Below are 18,706 nucleotides of genomic sequence, written 5' to 3'. Positions count from 1 at the left end.
AGTCCAACCTATGCCTGAACATGTATGTGTCCCTTTTGCATATCTCCAGCTAGTGGTCATCTAACTTCTTTTTTAAATACTTGAGTAATAGGGAAATAATTACTGAAATGTTCCTTCCATTGCTTTTCTCTAACTCTAAGGATAGGAACTTTGTTTTAACTTCCTTTAATCAAACTGAAATCTGCTTCTGTCTTACTTCCCCCATTGCTTCTGACCTCTAAGACTGAGTGACTCAAGCCTAATGCCTCTTCAGCATAATAGACCTTTCAGATGCTTGAAAGTAGCTTTGTCTTTGAAAATGCCTTATTCTTTTCTAGTTGAAAAATGCCCACTTTTTTTATTTTTCATGTATGTGGTATGGTTTCCAGGCCCTTTGCCATGTTTGTCTCTCTTGCATATGCTCCATATTATCAGCATTATACCTAAATTTTGACACCCATAGCCAGACACAGTCTTCCAGAGATGAATGACTTCATGGAAATATATCAGGACTAAATCTACATTATTTTGTATACTTAGTTTTTATAGGACTTGAGATGTTATTTGTACAGAGGATTGTCAGTGAAGATGAGAAGTCACCTTCTATGGATCAGCTTCTGTTCTGCTGTTTACATTCCTAAGGAATTGCCTAAAGACACTTAGGAAATGAGAGACTTTCCAGGGTCACACAGCTAGTATTTGTCAGAGGCAAAACTCAAACCCACCTCCTCCTAACTGTAAGACTGGTTCTCTATTCACTCTTACTTGCAACTTCTCAGGCTTCTGAATACTGTGTTTTCATTAATGCAGCCTAATATGGAAATTGATTTTTGGGGCTGATGAGACCACTAAATCCATGCTGAGTTTTCAACTCACTTATTCACCCCTTAGGCCTTTCCCCCACAGACTCTTGTCTAGTTGGGTTGTGCAAGCACTGATCACCCAAAAATGTTCCAGCAATCGATGTACATGGAGTATAGGAAGAAGACATCTCAGACCTATTTCAAATCTCTCTTTTAATGCTCATCACCAGGTGTATTTGCAAACCAGTTGGCAACAGTACTGCAGAAATGATGTTACTGATGGGCTTTGTGTAAGTGTGATAATGAGCTGTAGATAAAAGGCTTGGAGGACAGCTGTTAGTAGGCACTGGGCTTGTGTTGGCATGGTAATGAATGTTAAATACCATTCCAGAATTTTTATGTCCCTCCTGCACAAGTGATCATAGTAAGCTAAGACATCTACCCTTGTATTAAAGTTGCTCAGAAAGAGCCCATTTAAAAAAATATTTCTCTTTTCCTCTCTCCATCTTTCTTCCTCCACTTTACATTTCTCTTCTTTTGAACGTGGAAGTATATACCTTAAATTAGTTTTAAAATACTCTAACTTTTGGGCTCCCAAAAGGATTAGGCCTGCTAAGAGTAACTAGCATTTTCTGTCTGATAAATAAGGGGATTACAGCAATAACTTCTGTCAGCATTTTTCTCATTTAAACAAATAAAGCTGACAAATGATGAAGTTCTGGGCTGCCCTGTTATGTTTAGTACATGCCGGGCAATTATTCATCTGCTGCCAACATTAGTCTATCTGCGACTAAACCATCCAACAGTGCAGAAAGCTTATTAGCATATCAGTGCCATAGTCATCATTTTACATTCTGGAAGACTCCACTCTATAACAAAGGCTGATGGTTATAATTTGCACAATAATTTAAAGGTTTGGACTTTTCATGCTTATTAGAGTTATATGTTTTCAGGTACAATGCTGCTCTTACTTAGGACATGTCAGATTTTATTAGTCTGGAGTAAGCGTTGCTTGGTGCCAGTTCTTTTGATAGTTTTGCCTCCATCTCCAGAAATGCAGAAGTGAGCAGCTGTATTCCAGCTTCCTATGTTATGCTTAAAGGAGCTTCATTGGAAACAAATAAACAAAAATGTTCTTAAATCTTTTTTTACATGGTTGTATTTTCATGTATATATACACATATATACAGCATATATGTGTATATATGTATATATATATAATGTGTATTGTGAATATGCAAATGATCTGATTTAGTAAATAAACCTTAGAAAGTTGCTTGAGGCCAATAGAGGTTAAGGTAATTGTACAGTCATAGAACTACTAAGTGTCTAAGACCTTCTGTCAACTAATATAGTCGTAATTCTAGTATTGCCCTATGCCATGATGGCACTATCCCAACTCCATTATATGTGGGGTTATGCAAGAAATATCCTCTCCTGATTCACCTTTGATGCTGCTGGTATAGTGTGGAGTAACCTCCATCTCTCCTAGGCAATCAATGCCAGCAAACTACAATGACTCCAAGTAAGTGACCAGGAGTAGACTGTGTGCCTGCTTATTGTCTAAGGATCAACCTAAAGATCAAGCCAAACTTAGAGAAGTAACTCACCAGGCTGACCTCAGAGTACTATAGCAATTATTAAGACAATCCGCCAGTTCCCATTCAATATGATTCAATTCAACAAGCATTTATTTAGCACCTTTTTGGGCCAGGGTCTCCCATTGCATCCTGGGCCATCTCCAGCCATCCCAATGAATATTCAGGCACTGGACCCAGATGGCTCTAGAGGGGAAAGTGAGGCTGGTGACTTTGCATAGCCCTCTCTCACTTTAAACAAAGTCAACTGCAAGTCACGTCATCATCTCCCTTATGTCTTCGTTCGTTTTTGTCTTTGTTCTCTTTGAGAACGAAGGACAAACACAACCTGTGAGTCAGTAGTACCTCTCCTACTTTACCCTCCCTTCTTTTCTTCCCCTCCCCTCCCCTCTCCTTCCCTCCCTCCACCAGGGGAAGGTACATTTCAATGGCCAAAACCTGCCTTTTTCCTTGGGGTTACTGGCTAGATTTCTTTCTCAAAGAGAAAACCTTAAACCCAATTCATTCTGGAGCTCATAGATTGTACAATAAGATCCCTGCTCTCCTAGCACAGAGTGAATGTAAATACTAAATAGTAACTGTTTCTCTTTTAGCCAGGAACACTGAGGGTCTTCCCCTCACAGTTTGATTTTTTTTTTAATTAAAGGGGCCATCCCTTGAGTAACTATTTAAAGATGCCTATTCACTGAATCGGTATTACCTTACTCTAAGTGAGTAAGTGAAAAGACCTTAGCCTAAAAGGCCCAGGGTCTCCCATTGCATCCTGAGTCATCTCCAGTCATCCTGATGAATGTCTGGCCACTGGACCCAGATGGCTCTGGAGGAGAAAGTGAAGCTGGTGACCTTGCACAGCCCTCCCTCACTCAAATCAAAATCAACTGTAAGCCATATCATTGTCGCTCTGATGTCATGGTCCTCTTCAAGAATAAAGGACAAACACAACAATTAAGCACCTACTATATGATAAAGACAAAAACAAAAATGGCTTTGCCCTCAAGGATCTTATATTCCACTGTTGGGTGGGACGTGGAGGGAGCTTGGCGAGGAAAGCATGTATGTAAAAAGATTAATGCGAACCATATACAAAGTAACTTTTCAGGAAAAGATATAGATATAGTTTGAGCATGGTATAATGTGAATGACTATTTGTTCACAATAGAATGAAAATGGCACAAGAGAAGCATTAAGTAGAGTGGAAGAGGGATGTGGGAGGGATACAATATACGGATGGGTATATTGTAATAGAGAGTGGTGATCAGGAAAGGAAGCTTGGTCCTAGGAGGTCTGTAATTCAGAATACCTGAGATTCTAAGTGGAACCACAATGTTGTGTATTAATGTGAATTTGATTATTTTTCCTAGAGCAAGACATTCCTAGAGAAATTATAATTTCCTTTTGGTGAGAAAGTGCCCACCTCAAAGAAAGTACACATTCTTAAACTATTGGTGTTAAAGTGCACGATAAATGTCATTTATCACTTGGTGAATAAAGTCCAAACTCTTTAGTCTTGACATTCAAGGTCTTCTATGACCTGGTGCCACCTTCCTCTTCTTCTACAACATTCTCCCTTCCAGTATGTTATGCTATACCCAAATGGAACCAGTAAGGACCCCCAAGCCTGTATTTGGACCACATATATAAATCTTATTTTCTTGCATATCCTTTAAGCTCTATTGACTACAGGTATTTATGAATAGGTAAATTCCCCTGTTAAGAGGGTGGAGACTATATCTTAGCTGGAAAAGTATCATAGTATAAGGGAGAGAATACTGCAAATTGCATCAGGAAGATCTGGGCTCAAATCCTACTGCTAACAATCACTAGTGTTGATACCATTCAAGCAAGTCACTTAATCCTTCCAAGCCTCAGTTTCCTCAATTAGGGACAAATGTAAAAAAGGATTATTGTAAGGATTAAATGATATAATGTATTTAAGAGCTCTTTGCAAACTTTAAAGCCTTCTATGACAGTCATTATAATTTTCACCCGAACCTAATAGTGCCCTACACCTAATTTCTTTTTTTATTAAACGTGAACAAACAAAAAACCCACTTTAAAAAAATGAGAGGGTTTGTTTTTGTTTCTTTTTTTTCCTAATTAAACCCAGTTCTCCTTTAAAGTATGATGGAGACATTTGGCCAAGAATAAATTATGCAGCTTGATTATCCAGAAGATTACCAAATAGAAGGATAATTTGATATTACTGAAGAGCTCCCATTAATGAAGACAGGCTAAGTTAAGATTCAGCAGGATGTTTTGCATGGGATAACAATACCATTTACTGTGCTTTAAAGGGAAGATTAAATAAGTCAAAAAATAGTGTGGGGAAGGGCAGAATGGATGTTATTATAGGCACACCCTGCAGATACCACTGGAAAGATCTATTGACTGGACCACATTAAGTGTTCATGATATTAGGTTGAAAGCTAAAGTTAATCTCAGGGCTTTGTCCCCCAGCATCTGTTAAACTGCCTGAATGGAACACAGCACTACATTAGGACCAGAAAGCACATGAGGGTAGTTATGACCCTCATAGTGGAGCTCTTTTCTGCTATTTATTCGAGGAATGGGCTGACTTCCTAATGACTTCCAAAAGCAAAATGCCCAGCTGTTAATGATGCCTGAGATTAAGTGGCAGGCAATTTGGGAGGTTCTGCTTTGGAAATTTCTTCCTGCTTTATAAACTTCATAAGCCTGAAAAACTTCAAGATTGTGTTTTCATTCATTTCCTGCCAAGGAGAAATGAGTATCTTGGGAATGTGCAAGGAGAGAAGAAAGTGACGAAAAATGAATGTGTTCCCTGTGTTCAAATCAATAGACTGCTTTTCCACTTATTCTCATGCTTCCTAATTCAGAACAGTACCTCTGCTCCCTAGGGAGGACACAATTCATGTCTCTGAAGCCCCACCAATAAAGTGTGGCACATGTCAGTCTCGAAAGCTGGGTGCTTCACCCTTCTGATGGGATCATTTTTATATGGTCTTTCTTCACCCTTATTCCATGAAATAGAATTTCTCTCACCGTTGGCATGAATTTAAAAGAGGGAGAGAGGGAGGGACAGTAGCAGTTCTGGGAAAAATAATAGCAACAGAAGCAGCAGCAGTAGTAAAAAATACTAATGGTGGTTATGATAATAACAGATGTGATGAGACAAAGTGAAGAGGTCTGACCTCAGAGTCAGGAAGATCGAGGTCGAAGTCAGAGGACCAGGTTAGAATCCTTTTTCTGCACACAGGTATTAACCTGTGTGATTTGGAGGAATTGGATAATTTCTCTAAGATATTTTTTTCATCTTCAAAATGGGATGGGGAGCAGTTGAACTAGTCACTAAGATCTTTTCAAATTCTAAATAATTCTATAATCTTACCTGCAACACACATATGCTGTATGACCATGGACAAGCTAGCTTACTTCTCAGTCCCTCAGTCCCTTCTCAGTCCTTTAGGAAGCTCTGTTGCTGATGAATTATAGATCTGCATTGATGGAAGGAATTTCCATACTAGGAAGCTCCATTCACTGACAATCTCATTAGTCAGCCCTACCTTTCTTTCTACTCATAATGAAAATAATAATAACTGCCATTTATATAGTATTTCAAAGATTGCAAAACATTTTATATACATTATTCTATTTGAACCTGGTAACAAGCCTGTGAGGTAACAACTACCTATCACCACCAGGAGCACCATTGCCTGTTTGCTGTCCCCCTGTTCTTTCTACCTAACCTTCTGCTGTCCCAGAACCCACCTGGGAATAGCCTCTTGTTGGAAGACATGCTACCAATGGGTCATCCTCCCTTCTTGGCTTCTCCCTTCACCTCCTGCCCTTTTGGGTTCCCCAGAACCCATCTGTTCTGCTTGACTGCTCACATGGCATAGTCATTTGACCTTTAGATAGAATCTAAGGACACCAGGATATTGACATCTGCCCTGCAAATGAACTTTCTTTTCTGTGTTGCCTTCTCCAGCTAGAGTGTAAGTGAGCGCCTTAAATACAGACTTTCTAGATTTTTCTAATTGTATTCCCAGCATTTAACAAAATACTTGGCAAAAAGTAAATTATTTTATTTTCATCTGTTTTATAGATGAGGAAAATAAAACTGAAGAAGTTAGGTCACTTGATATTGTTACTGAACTAAGTAAGTTTCAGAAGTACAATTTAAAATACTGTTGTCACATTTTCTCCCATTCTATTCAATTTCCCAGTATTAATCTGGTCCAGCAGACTTTCTACCCATCCTAATAATGATTCCTGCCTCTATCTTTCTTTCTTATTATTATTTATTCTACCTTAAATATTCTCTCTCCTTCCTTCTATCTATCCAAATCTTACCTCTTGTAAGATGAGGAGCAAATACTCACCCATGCCTTCAAAGAATCAGACAATCTTAGAATTGAATAGGCTCTTAGCTTGTCTATTCCTCTCTCCTTATTTTAAAATGATTTTGAATTTAAACACACACACACAAAATTTCCATAAATATAGCAAAATAAAAAGAGGACTTTATATTCAATGGGGAGTCTTCATGTCATACCATTTGTTTAATGTGTGTGTGTATATGTGTGTTACAAAACAAATTCTACATTTTTGTTAATTTAAAAATTGTCCTGCTTTGTCTAATTTCCTTCTAAACTTCCTTCTGTCTTCCATCTTTGTCTATCATTAAAAGAAAGGTCTCAAAGCCCCTCAACCCTGTTTTTTTTTTCCTTCTTGGCTCACTATTACTATGTCCCTACCCCAATATTAGCCAACAAAAAGAAAAGGGAGAACGGGGGGGGGGGGCAAAAAAAACCCTTTTAACAGTTCAGCATAGTTAAATAAAACTCATCACATAGTGACCATGTCCAAGAAATGTTTGACTCTGTATGATGTGCCCATGTCTTTTCTCTCAACAGGTGGGCATATGTGTATCATCATGGCTTCTCTGGGTTGTGATTGGTTATTGCAAATATCAGAGTTCTTAAGTCTTTCAAAATTATTTTTCTTTATGGTCTTGCATTCCTTGTATAAATCATTATCCTGTTCTGCTTACTTCCACCTGCATCAGTCCATACCACCCAGAATTCTCTGAAATCATGCCTTTTATAATTCCTTATGTCATAATACTATCTCATTATATTATTATACTGTAATTTGTTTAACCATTCTCTAAGAGGCACTCTAAAGTCCTAAAGGAGCAATTTGGGTCAGCTAGGTAATGCAATGGATAGAGTTTCAGGCAGAGAGTCAGGAAGACTCATCTTCCTGAGTTCAGATCTGATCTCAGACACTAGATATGTGACCTGGGCAAGAGTAACCCTATAACTCAGTTCTTAATCTGTAAAATGAGTTGAAGAAGGAAATGGCAAACTACTGCAGAATCTTTGCCCAAAAAGGGGGGGGGGTGGGTGTTGTGAAGAGTTAGACACAATTTAAACGACTGAGCAATAATAAAGGATCAGTTTGGGATGGAAAAAAGTCCAATTTGCTTATAACTATTCCCTCTCTACTATCATAAAAATAAAGGGCACTTCACAAATTAGTCTGTCATTCTTGTGCAGGGACCATGATAATTTCTGCATTATTCCTATTGTTGTGTATATGCCACCAGAGCCAGAAATTGTCCCCTCATTTTATAAATAACAAAGCTGGGATAAATTTATAAAAGAGGAGGAAGGAAATAGCAAGGAAGCACATGTTGACGAGTGTTCAGGGCAAGATGAAATGCATAATGGGGTCCTAAAGACTTGTAGATGTCATTGCTGAGCTGTGATGAGTGATCTTTGAAAAAAAGGGTTGAGAATAAAAGAGGTGTTGCTCATGTGGAGGGAAGCAAATGTTAACCCAATTTTCAAAAAGGTTAAGTTTCTTCAAACTCTAGGACAGTGAGCCTGACTTTGATTCCTTGCAACATTCCAAAATGCATTATTAAAGTCATGGTTAGAAAGGGCATTGCTGACTCTTCCTTGCCAGCATGGGTTCATCAAGAACAAGTCAAACTAGTCTAAGCTCATTTCCTGTTCTGAAAGGGCTACTTGACTAATTGATGAGTAGAACTGCAAAGACAGAGTCCTGAGATTTCCAAAAAGAACAAGACCCAGTGTTTCATAATATCCTCATGGACAAGATGGAAAGATGGAATTTATGATAGTCTAATTAGTTAGATCCCAAACTGCTTCACTAATTACACCCCAGGAGCAGTCAACAGCGTAGCATTGTTACTAATATCTGTCCTTTGCCTCATTTTCATCAACATTTTTTTAAAGAATGACTTGATTCCATCCGATACACTCCTTCTTTATAAACTGACTAATGTCCAATGTGAAAGTATTTGCGGATCCTATATTTTGTATGCCACCGTGGCAGAAGGTTCAAGGGAAGAGAAGGGGAGAAAATTTGAAACTCAAGGAATTGTGGAACTGAATCTTGTAAACTAAAAGTGAACAAACAAATTAATAAAGACCAAAAAAAAATTTAAAAAAAGATTGACTTGTACAAAGATGCAGAAGGCATGCTGAAATTATATGGATACTTGACATCTGAAGAACATAGCTAATATACTATATAACAGGAGGCAGCTAGTTGCCATAGTGAATAGAATGTTGAGATTGTTGTCAAGAAGATCTGAGTTCAAATCTTGCCTCAGAGACTAGTTATGTGATTATGGATCAATCATGCAACCTCTACTTCAGTTTTCTCAAATGCAAAATGGGGGTAGTGACAACATGTACCTCCCAGTATTGTTGTGAAGATCAGTTGCCATAGTATTTATAAAGTTTTTAGCACAATGTCTGGCATAGAGTAGGCACTGTAGTAATAATAGATTTTATTAATATTATGACTCTATTACCTTGGGCAAGTCAACCTCTGCCTCAGTTTCCTCAACTATAAAATGGGGATAATAATGGTACCTTTCTGCCTTACAAGGATGTTTGTATTATAAATAGATATTTGAAAAGAGCTTAGCACAGTGCTTACACACAGTAGGCACTATATAAATGATAGCTAATGATAGTTAATGATTTTGGTCATCATCATGATCATTTCAATTCAAAAAGAACCTGACAGCCAAGAACAATGGTTCAACTAAAACAAAATTAAATTTAAATGGAATTATTGTAAGGTTCTTTACTTAAGTTGAATATTTCAGCAGTCTAAGTACGGAGAGGGGGACATCTGCTAGATTCAAAATCACATGAAAATGATCTGGGGCTTTTAGTCCTGTCTTCGGCCTCTTGGATTCCTGACTTTCCTTAAGGACTCAGTTCAATTCCCTCTTCTATATAAAACTTTTCCCAACTCCTTTGGCTACTCGTGCCCTTGCTCCTAATACTGCCTGTAATGCATTTTGTATATATTATATATATTCTTATATGTTTACATGTTGTCTCCCATTAGAACATAAGAACATTAAAACATAATCTGTGTTTTTTCCTACAATGCTATGTTTTTTTTCTCTTCTGAACAATGCATTTGTTATCTGTACCATCAAATTTTTATTCCTTATGTGATGCCTTATATTTTGTTATTTCAAGTGAACAAGTCATATATCCTTAAATCAAATTATAACTTCCTGGAGATCAGGGATCATGCATTCTTCTTTTGCATACATCACAAGGTTAGTGCTTAGTAGATTTATAATGGATAAGTTGCAAGGATATGGTAAATATTATTTGCAGTCTTCTCAATTAATTCTTTCTGTTTTCATTTTCTGTACTGTCAAGTTGCATAGCTTTACATATTTACTGCTGGAACTTGTGTTTGTCCTTTGTTTTTGAAGAGGACCAAGGCATCAAGGAAATGATGACATGACTTGCAGTTGACTTTGATTTGAGTTGAGGCTGTGCAAGGTGACCAGCCTCACTTTCTCCTCCAGAGCCATCTGGATCCAGTGACCAGATATTCATCAGGATTACTGGAGATGGCCCAGGGTGCAATGGGAGACCCTGGCCCTTTTAGGCGAAGAGCTTTATTCACTTATTCACTTAAGAGTGAGGAAATGCCCCCAGAGAATAGGCCTCTTTAAGAAGTGAGTCAAGGGATAACCCCTTTAAGTAGAAAAAAAGTAATAACCTGGGAGGGGAAGACCCACAGGGTTGCTGTTCCAAAGAAAGATAATTACCATTCAAATTCACTCTAAAGTTTATTTGGAGTGCCAACAACTAACTTTTTTATGCTTCTATCCCCTTTTTCTTAGGAGGGACCAAAGTTGTTTTTGCTGAGAAAAGCCTTATTTGTTGCCACCAAAGTTTTTCATTTTAAGGGGATAACCCTTCTAACCCTATTCCAACTACAGACAACTATAGATAGTTGCATTCTTGCTGCTCTTAGTTGAAGTCTTGGATATTCAGGGAAACTTGGCAGTTCAACAAAAGTGGAAATGCTTCTGGGCTACAAGTTGTCCCTACCAAATTCTCAAATTCCCATTCTTTGCAAGAAAATGAGTCAAGACATTTTTGTGCTGTATGTTTTAAATTTTTGCATGGTTTTCCCATGATTTTTTCATGCCTGGTCTCTTTTTCCTGTAGTAAATAATGGGACAATGTAAACACCTGTTTTTAATAACCTAACAACTTCCATCTTTCTACCCCACACAGTCTGTATTCAAACTATACCAGGCTACTTGCCATTTCCCTTGCATATTCCAAGCTTTCCAAAGGGCTGTGTCTTTCCTCAAACCATCCCCTCTGCCTGGAATTACCTATCATGGTTTCTACTTATTAAAATACTAATCTAACTTCAAGACCCAGGTCAGATATTATATTTTCTTATCTAGTATCAACATTACCTCAAAATGCATTGCCAAATGCCTGAAGACTCAACAAAAATTCTAGAATCCCAGATGGTTTGGGCCCTCTATATGGCAAGGTTCAGTCTATAAAGCACAAATGAACATGCTGTAGGATTCAATATATGATATTTAAAGTTCGAACAGAGTCTCAGCATCAGCAGGAGCCTCAAGGCTTTTTTGCCTCCTAATCTGTACCTGTATCTCTGCTATAGCATACTTTATAAGTCGTTATCTGTACTTTACTTGACGACCCATAACCTATCCAGTTGGAGGAACCATAACTTGCTGAAACAGCCAATAATCCACTTTAGAATAGCTATAATTATTAGGCACTTCTTTCTTACTTCAAGCCTAAATTTGCCTCTTTGAATTGTCTATCCATTGTGGCTCATTTTTCCTTCTGGGGTGATACAGAACAATTGTAATCTTCACCCTCCCTCCAACCCCTTGGCTCAAATACCATCTGAAAGTGCTTTTCTTCTTCAGGCTAAATAAGCATTCACATTCCTTTAAATCCTCATTTGACAAGATCTTAAAGTTTTTTTTTTTTTCTGTCTAGGTTGTCTCCTTTGTATGTTCTCAAGCTTATCAGTCTCTTCCCTGAAATATAGTCAGAACTGTCCACAAATGCAAGTAGTATCCAAGACTAAACATGATGATAAATTGGGGACTGTGTCAGAGGGTGGGCACTAAGAACAAGGACTGAAAAGACAGAAGGGGGAACTTTAGGTAAGACCTGAAGGAAATTAAGGAAACTAGGAGGTGGACATGAGGAGAGAATGTGTTCCAGGGATGGCGAACAGCTAGTGGAAACACTCACAGTTGGAAAATGGGGTGTTGTTTTGGAAGAATACAATATGACTGTCAGTTATTTATGTATTTTCTTTTATAAACTGTCTTTGTCCACTTGTCTATTAAAGGTAGAGGTGGTCTTACATGTTAATTCCCTATATATCTTAGTCATTAGACTTTCACCAGAGATACTTGTGCAAAGATTCTTTTATCCTCATTATCAGTTTCCCCTCATATATATGTATATATACACACACATACATACATGTGTCCATACATGTATATATATACATGTATGTGTGTATTTGCATATACATACACATATGTGTATAAAACCTATTGAAATCTTCCCCGCCATTCAAGGATGAGTTTAATTCCTAGCTCATCGAAGAAGTCTTCCTAGATTAATCCAGTTTACATTAATGCTTTGTATTTATCTGATATCTCAGGAATTCTTTTTTGATGCAATGTTATACAACTAAGCACTTAATTGATCCCCAGAACTTTGGGACCTAACAATGCAGCACCACATAGGAGGTGTTTAATAAATGCTTGTTAAATTCAGATTGTATATATGTATAAATCTTACACACACATATATGTACATGTAACATGTATGTTAGTTGTTTAAATGATTAGTAATAGTTCACATTTATATAGTGACTCAGAACTTGCAAAGCACTTTTTTTCTCCTCCACAATATCCATGTGAAAGAGGTAGAGCTGGGATTATTATCCTCATTCTACAGATTAGGAAACTGAAGCTCAGAGAGATAAAATAACTTGTCCAATGTCATGAAACTAATAAGTGTCAGAGTTGGAACTTGATCTTGTATCTCTTAACTCCAAGTCCTGTGTTTTTACCATTAGACCATGCTGACTAAAGATTCAAGGTCTCTTCAGAAACCCAATGCTATAGGATCATAGTATATGTTTCTTCTGGGTTGATCTAATGCTGGATTCATTTGGAGTCAGTGAATTTGGATTCAAATCATGACTCTAACACTGAATACCTGTGTGACCTTGAGCAGATCAGTTAACCTTTAGTTACTCAATATTTAAAGGAGTTGGACAGACTTTAAGGTGCCTTCTTATTCTAAAGTTTTAATCCTATGAACTTTTGGGACTAAAATCTTTTTTTTTTTTTTTTGCCTTTTGGAGGGCAATTGGGGTTAAGTAACTTGCCCAAGGTTATACGGCTAGTATTTTTATGTGGGTGTTGTGTCTCAGGCAGGAACCGAACTCGGGTCCTCCCGACTCCAGGGCCAGCGCTTTACTCACGCCCCATGACTAGTGGCTACTTTGGTACTAGTGCTATATCTATATATGTAGATAAATAGAATATTATGTTTATCACAGCATTTTGGGATAAATGTGTAAATGTGGTCTCAGACATAGTCAAGTCTCTGAGACATCTTTGAAAGTTCACCAAAGGCCCCATTGGTTGATAATTCTTTATATATGTGTGTGTGTTCTGTCCTACTCAGCTGTTAGAATTTAATTAGCAGTAATATATTATTGTCAAAGTAATTAAAGCTTTGCTTTGATTAAAAACAGAATTGTTTAATTAAAAAAGAAATGGGTTGGCTCACCTTAACTTTCTGCTGGAATAAGATATCCATATCAGATGATTCTCTCTATCTTCTTCTGTCAGGTCTGAAGATCCGAGAAGTGTTCATCAATGTCACCAGGCAGCAAGTGGAGGATTTTCATGGACCTGAAGACTATTGGTGCCAGTGTGTTGCATGGAGCCATCTGGGTACCTCTAAGAGCCGGAAGGCATCAGTCCGAATAGCCTGTAAGTAGATTTGTCATTTGCCTTTTTGTCTCTCCACTCCTAAAGGAATGTTTTTTGCGCAGAGTCAATGTTATGAGGCATGTATGTATGGACAATATGACTGCTGAATTCCCTTCCAAAACTCAAATTCTGTGAATGTCTATGTACTGGTCTTGTGGTCAAGAAGGCCTGGATTAAAATCTCACCTCTGATGCTTACTGGCTGTGAGACCCAGGTCAACTCATTTAACCTCTAATTTTCTCAAGCAACTTCCTAGGAATTATCTGCTAAGTTATAAAAGGTTTTATTCTATGTTGGAGGGAGTTCCCACACTAGGAATTTCCTACTTTGACACATTTTCAGATCTTCTTTTGTATCTGTGGGTTTTTGTTTGTTTGTTTTTGTTACCGTTCTCCTCTGATGCCTGATAAAGAATTAGAGGTATACCTAGGTTTCCAAAGGTTCTGCTAAGAGGTCACAAGCTCCGTAGGTCCTAAAAAACTGAAAAACGTTTCCAAAGTAGACCTGACAATAAATAGTTTTCCTACTGTTCTAGGATCATCCTAGCTATGTTCAAATGGGTTTATGCCCAGGCTGGCCACAGAGTGGTGAGTTTTTCAGCCATGCCAATTCTCAAAGTCTAGCTACCAGTTCATACATTGGCTGTGATCTATATTGATGAAGAGAGTGGCCTAAATTAGGAACGTCAAAGATCCTTGAAGTCATAAAATATTTTCCCATACTTCAAGAGTAAAAGGAAGCTTTTTGGTGATTCTAGATTACTTTTTTCAGGGTCTTAAATTGCTAACAATGAGACACAGATTGACTTGCCTGTATCCTTGTTAGATTCACTTACTTCTCTTAAATTCCTTCTTAACTGTTTCATAATTTCCTCTGGAGTGTATTCAGGAAGTCTATTTGGCTAAGAGTTTCTGTTTGGATTGTGAACACCCGGGTACCACAGCAATGCCAGGTAAGGACTATTCATGCAAGAGGAAAATCTATCAGAATGGGATGCTGTGTACAGTACCCAAAGGCAGCAGTTAGGAGTCATTTATGAGAAAGCACAAGCAATGTATTTTTTTTTCCTTCAATGCCCATGAAAATCTGCAAAAAATAAGAAGTCATTAAGAACTCTTTGTGTCCCACTGTTAAATCTACTCTATGAATCTTAAAACATAGAAATTGGTTTTAAATGTGCACTAGCTCAGGCTAAGAAAAAATAGGGAAATAGAAATAGGCAGAAATAGGAAAGCATGCCTTCCCAGGTTGCTCCAGATTCATCATGATATTTCCTTTTTTTTTTTTTTTTTTTTGCTCTTTGGAGGGCAATTGGGGTTAAGTCATTTACCCGAGGTCACATGGCTAGTTGTGTGTGTGTGTGTGTGTGTGTGTGTGTGTTGAGTGTCTGAGGTCGAATTTGAACTCAGGTCCTCCTGACTCCAGGGCCGGTGCTCTATTCACCTTGCTGCCTCTCTCATGAGGTTTCTATTTCAGTATCCTATGACCTGTGACACAGGCCCACACAAGAGACTAAAAGAAAAGTTCTGATATTTTTGTGAAGCACATAGCCATGGCAAACCTGATACACATCATCACTGTACCACCCTTTGGTACCTAATAACTTACACAGTTTATGGTACAGCCCACTACCTAAGACTTTCCTAAGGACAACCATGACATTGAAGAACCCCAAACAAAAACATTTAGGAAAAGCTGCCCAGGTATTCAGAATCCCCAGAGCCGTAGTCTTCCTCAATATAAATCGTTCCCAGCTTTCTTCTTCTCCCTCTTGGCAACCCCAATGCATTTACAATAGAAAGACAGTCTTCCAAACTTAGCTCTAGAATCTTGGATTGGTATGGCTTATACAGTATGACCATAGGCAACCTCAATTTGGGGTGGAGATATTGGTGTCTACATCAAAGTTTTTAACAACTGCTGATACCGTTATGTCCCACAGAAAAATTGCCCTGCTCTCCTCATGATGACAGAGAGTATTTTCTCTTCTTTAAAAATAAAACAAAAGAAAACCACTCATTTCTCCCTGTAAGTGGTTTCTCTCTAGGGGAAGTCACAATAAAATGCATAGAAGCTTTCTAGTAAGTAATCTAGATACCAAGGACAATGTCAGTTATTGCAGTCTTATTCAAATGACTTCTTGTGAGACTGCCATAAAAAATATAGGGCAAGAGGGATTTATTTGAGAACTCACAGAGACTGTTCCTAGCATATGTCAATAGTACAGGGATTATGAAGAGAACCGAGTTGCTGTTTGAAGAGACATTTACATTTCTCAAGAAGTGAAATTTTCCTCTTAAAATATGCATTTTACCCTCACTGTCTAAGATGGGATAATGGGACATAGCTATCATACTAGGGCACTGTGGCGGGGGGGAGTGGGGGGGAATAGGAAGTAGGGAATGGTGGTTAGAGCCACCTAATTAATTGCGCTACTCATTTGATATACGTGTGATGTTTCCTTCCTGTAGTCTTTTTCTTTTTAAGTTCCTCAGTTCTTACCAAAATGAAGTTTTATCTAAAATTAAGAGGAATGTTAACCTGTTTGGGCCTGAATTTACCTAGCTTTAATCTTATGGAGTTAGAAAAAATGGCCCTGATTCTTTTCTTTATTACCTTTGTGATTAAGGTGCATAACTCTTCTTGATCTTAGTTTTTTTTTTCATCTGTACCAAGAAGGAGTTAGATTAAGTAATCATTAAGGTGCTTTTTTCAATAATTTCTGGCTCAATATTTTCTGGTATTAAAATTTGGTAATGATGTTCATTTACCCTGACCTAGAAAATCCATTATATTTCTTTGCTGTTCATCTAGTAATCAAAAGGCTCACCTGGGTCCTTTGGATCTGTTCAAACCAATAAATAGAATGTTGCTTATTATGACTTTGTAAGACAAGGATAATAGGATTTAGAGGAGGAAGGACCTTAGAGACCCTTTAGTCCATTAATTTTACAGATGAGGCAAAAGAGGCCCAGAGAAAGGAAGTGGTTTGCCCAGGTTGACAGTTAACAGGTTTTGGGGAAAGGTTGAATTCGAACATAGGTTGTCTGAGTGTGGTATTTTCACCTGCAATTCTGTGCCTCTATATAGGATATCCCAAAGTCTCTGTAGAATTTTTAACTTTAATAGCTTAAAACTTCACTAGGACTTTTGGGACACCTTATATAGCTGTTTCCTAAAAGAATTCTCTAGAAAAATGTGAGTGTTTATTCTCAGCCATAACATTACAAGAAATAAGTCCATTCTCCGAAAGACCAGACATGTTTAGTTATCATAGCTCTTCTTGGAGTAATAGAAACTTAGCTGATGCCTCATTGGTCACTACGTTTTAAAATAACAAAACTTAAAAATTGAAAATTAAATGACTTACCCAAATTCACACAACTAATTAGAGCAAAGTCATAATTAGAACTCTAATCTCTTGACTCCCTATTTAAGTTACTTGCTTTCAAACCAAACTGAGATATCCTCCACTTTTCTTATTCAGGCAGCTGGTTTGTTTAGTGGATAAAGTGTTGGATCTGAGGTCAGGAAGACTTCCATTCAAATCTAACTGTAGACATTTGCAGGCTGTGGGACCCTGAGCAAGTCAATTAACCTCTGTTTGCCTCAGTTTTACCATTTGTAAAATGGGCATATACTTCCAAGGGTTGTCATGAGAGTATTTGTAAAGAGCTTTGCAAACCCAAAAGCACTATAGAAGTGCTAGCTATCATCATCATCATCATTGTCATCATCACATTTAAAGCAAAAGGAGAATATAAGAAACACAACACAGGAAAGTTACAGAATCACAGCAAGGTTAAAATGAACCTCAATGACTATTTTGGTTCAATTGTGCCTTAAAGAATTCCCTCTACAATATTCCAAAAGAAGTCATCCCACCTTTGCTTGGAGAACTCCAGTTAAAGAAAATCTCCCAAGGGAGCCTATACTTAACTCTAATTGATAGGAAGTTCTTCTTTAAATCAAGACTATATTTAATTCTTTACAAATTCCATCCACTGATCCTATTTTATTTTGTTTTGGCTTCAGGAAAATAGTGGCTGTTTCCCTAAGTAATCTCTGTGTAAATTACTGCTCCTCTCATGGTAAAGTGATAGCACATCTATTATGCAGTCATGCACCAATCACCACCTGAGTGACCAGCAGCCAATAGAGGTTTTACCCTAAGAGCCAAAGTGTTCTGTCACCTTGAATTTTCATTACACTATCATAGTTACACATTGCATCAGGGAAATGTTGACTCTCTGGCCAACTGCCAGGAGCTGGGAAATACAATACTGGAGACAACAGTGCAAAAAAATGTGAGTGTGTTATGTATCTGTTTTAAGGTAAAAATAAATAAATAAATTGAATTAGTCTAAAAAATCCTCACAAAGTTGGCACAAACCACTCGGCAGGGAATTACTCCCACAGGACCTCACAAGTCTGTTTGGTTCAATCAAGCCAAAGTTAGACAAGCACACTGCTGCATCTGTTACTTTTGCTGCTGGACGGTTGTCAAGAGTTGAAATATTCAATTATTCGTGGTTGTTTATTTCTGTGTGTGAACATTTGGCCACTTTGCCCAAGCTTTCCCTCCTCACATTCTCCCTTGGATGCTTCTTCATCTGCCTGCAAAATATTGAGCCTATTCCATTAACCCTTAGGTGATTCTACTCTCTATGGACACTAGTCTTTTTCTGCTCCCCCATTATGGGGAAACCAAGGAACATAGTCTCAGGGCTGACATTCTCTACCTGTAACATAACACATGGAAGGAAAACAGTTTTGTAAAAAGCCACTGAAATGTGATAAATCCTGAGTAGAAGCATGAAAGAGTCTCACTTTATGGAATTCAAATATGCTGCATGCTTCAGACAGCCCGAAAATAACCCGTGAAAATATGCTAAAAACCAGAGGAAAGGGGGAAAAAGATACAGTTCAAGTCTCATTTTGGTTTGTGAAATTCCTTCCCTACCTTC

The 18,706-nt window shown here is 37.8% G+C and overlaps 1 protein-coding gene and 1 pseudogene across 1 annotated transcript in view; one reads left to right on the top strand and one right to left on the bottom strand.

Moving 5' to 3' along the window:
• UNC5D (unc-5 netrin receptor D) overlaps positions 1 to 18,706 on the top strand; it is a 794,598-nt gene that overhangs the window by 449,423 nt on the left and 326,469 nt on the right. Inside the window, exon 3 of the mRNA XM_069075933.1 lies at positions 13,596 to 13,739. Coding sequence (XP_068932034.1) covers positions 13,596 to 13,739 — 144 coding nt within the window. The remainder of the gene's footprint in view (positions 1 to 13,595; positions 13,740 to 18,706) is intronic.
• LOC138152217 (U6 spliceosomal RNA) lies at positions 7,876 to 7,976 on the bottom strand (annotated as a pseudogene).

The sequence above is a fragment of the Petaurus breviceps genome, unplaced genomic scaffold, assembly GCF_028583685.1.
Source record: "Petaurus breviceps papuanus isolate PSGF00001 unplaced genomic scaffold, PetGlider_PUasm1.0 90919, whole genome shotgun sequence".
In the NCBI taxonomy this organism is placed as follows: Eukaryota; Metazoa; Chordata; class Mammalia; order Diprotodontia; family Petauridae; genus Petaurus; species Petaurus breviceps.
This window is presented reverse-complemented; position numbering and strand designations above follow the sequence as displayed.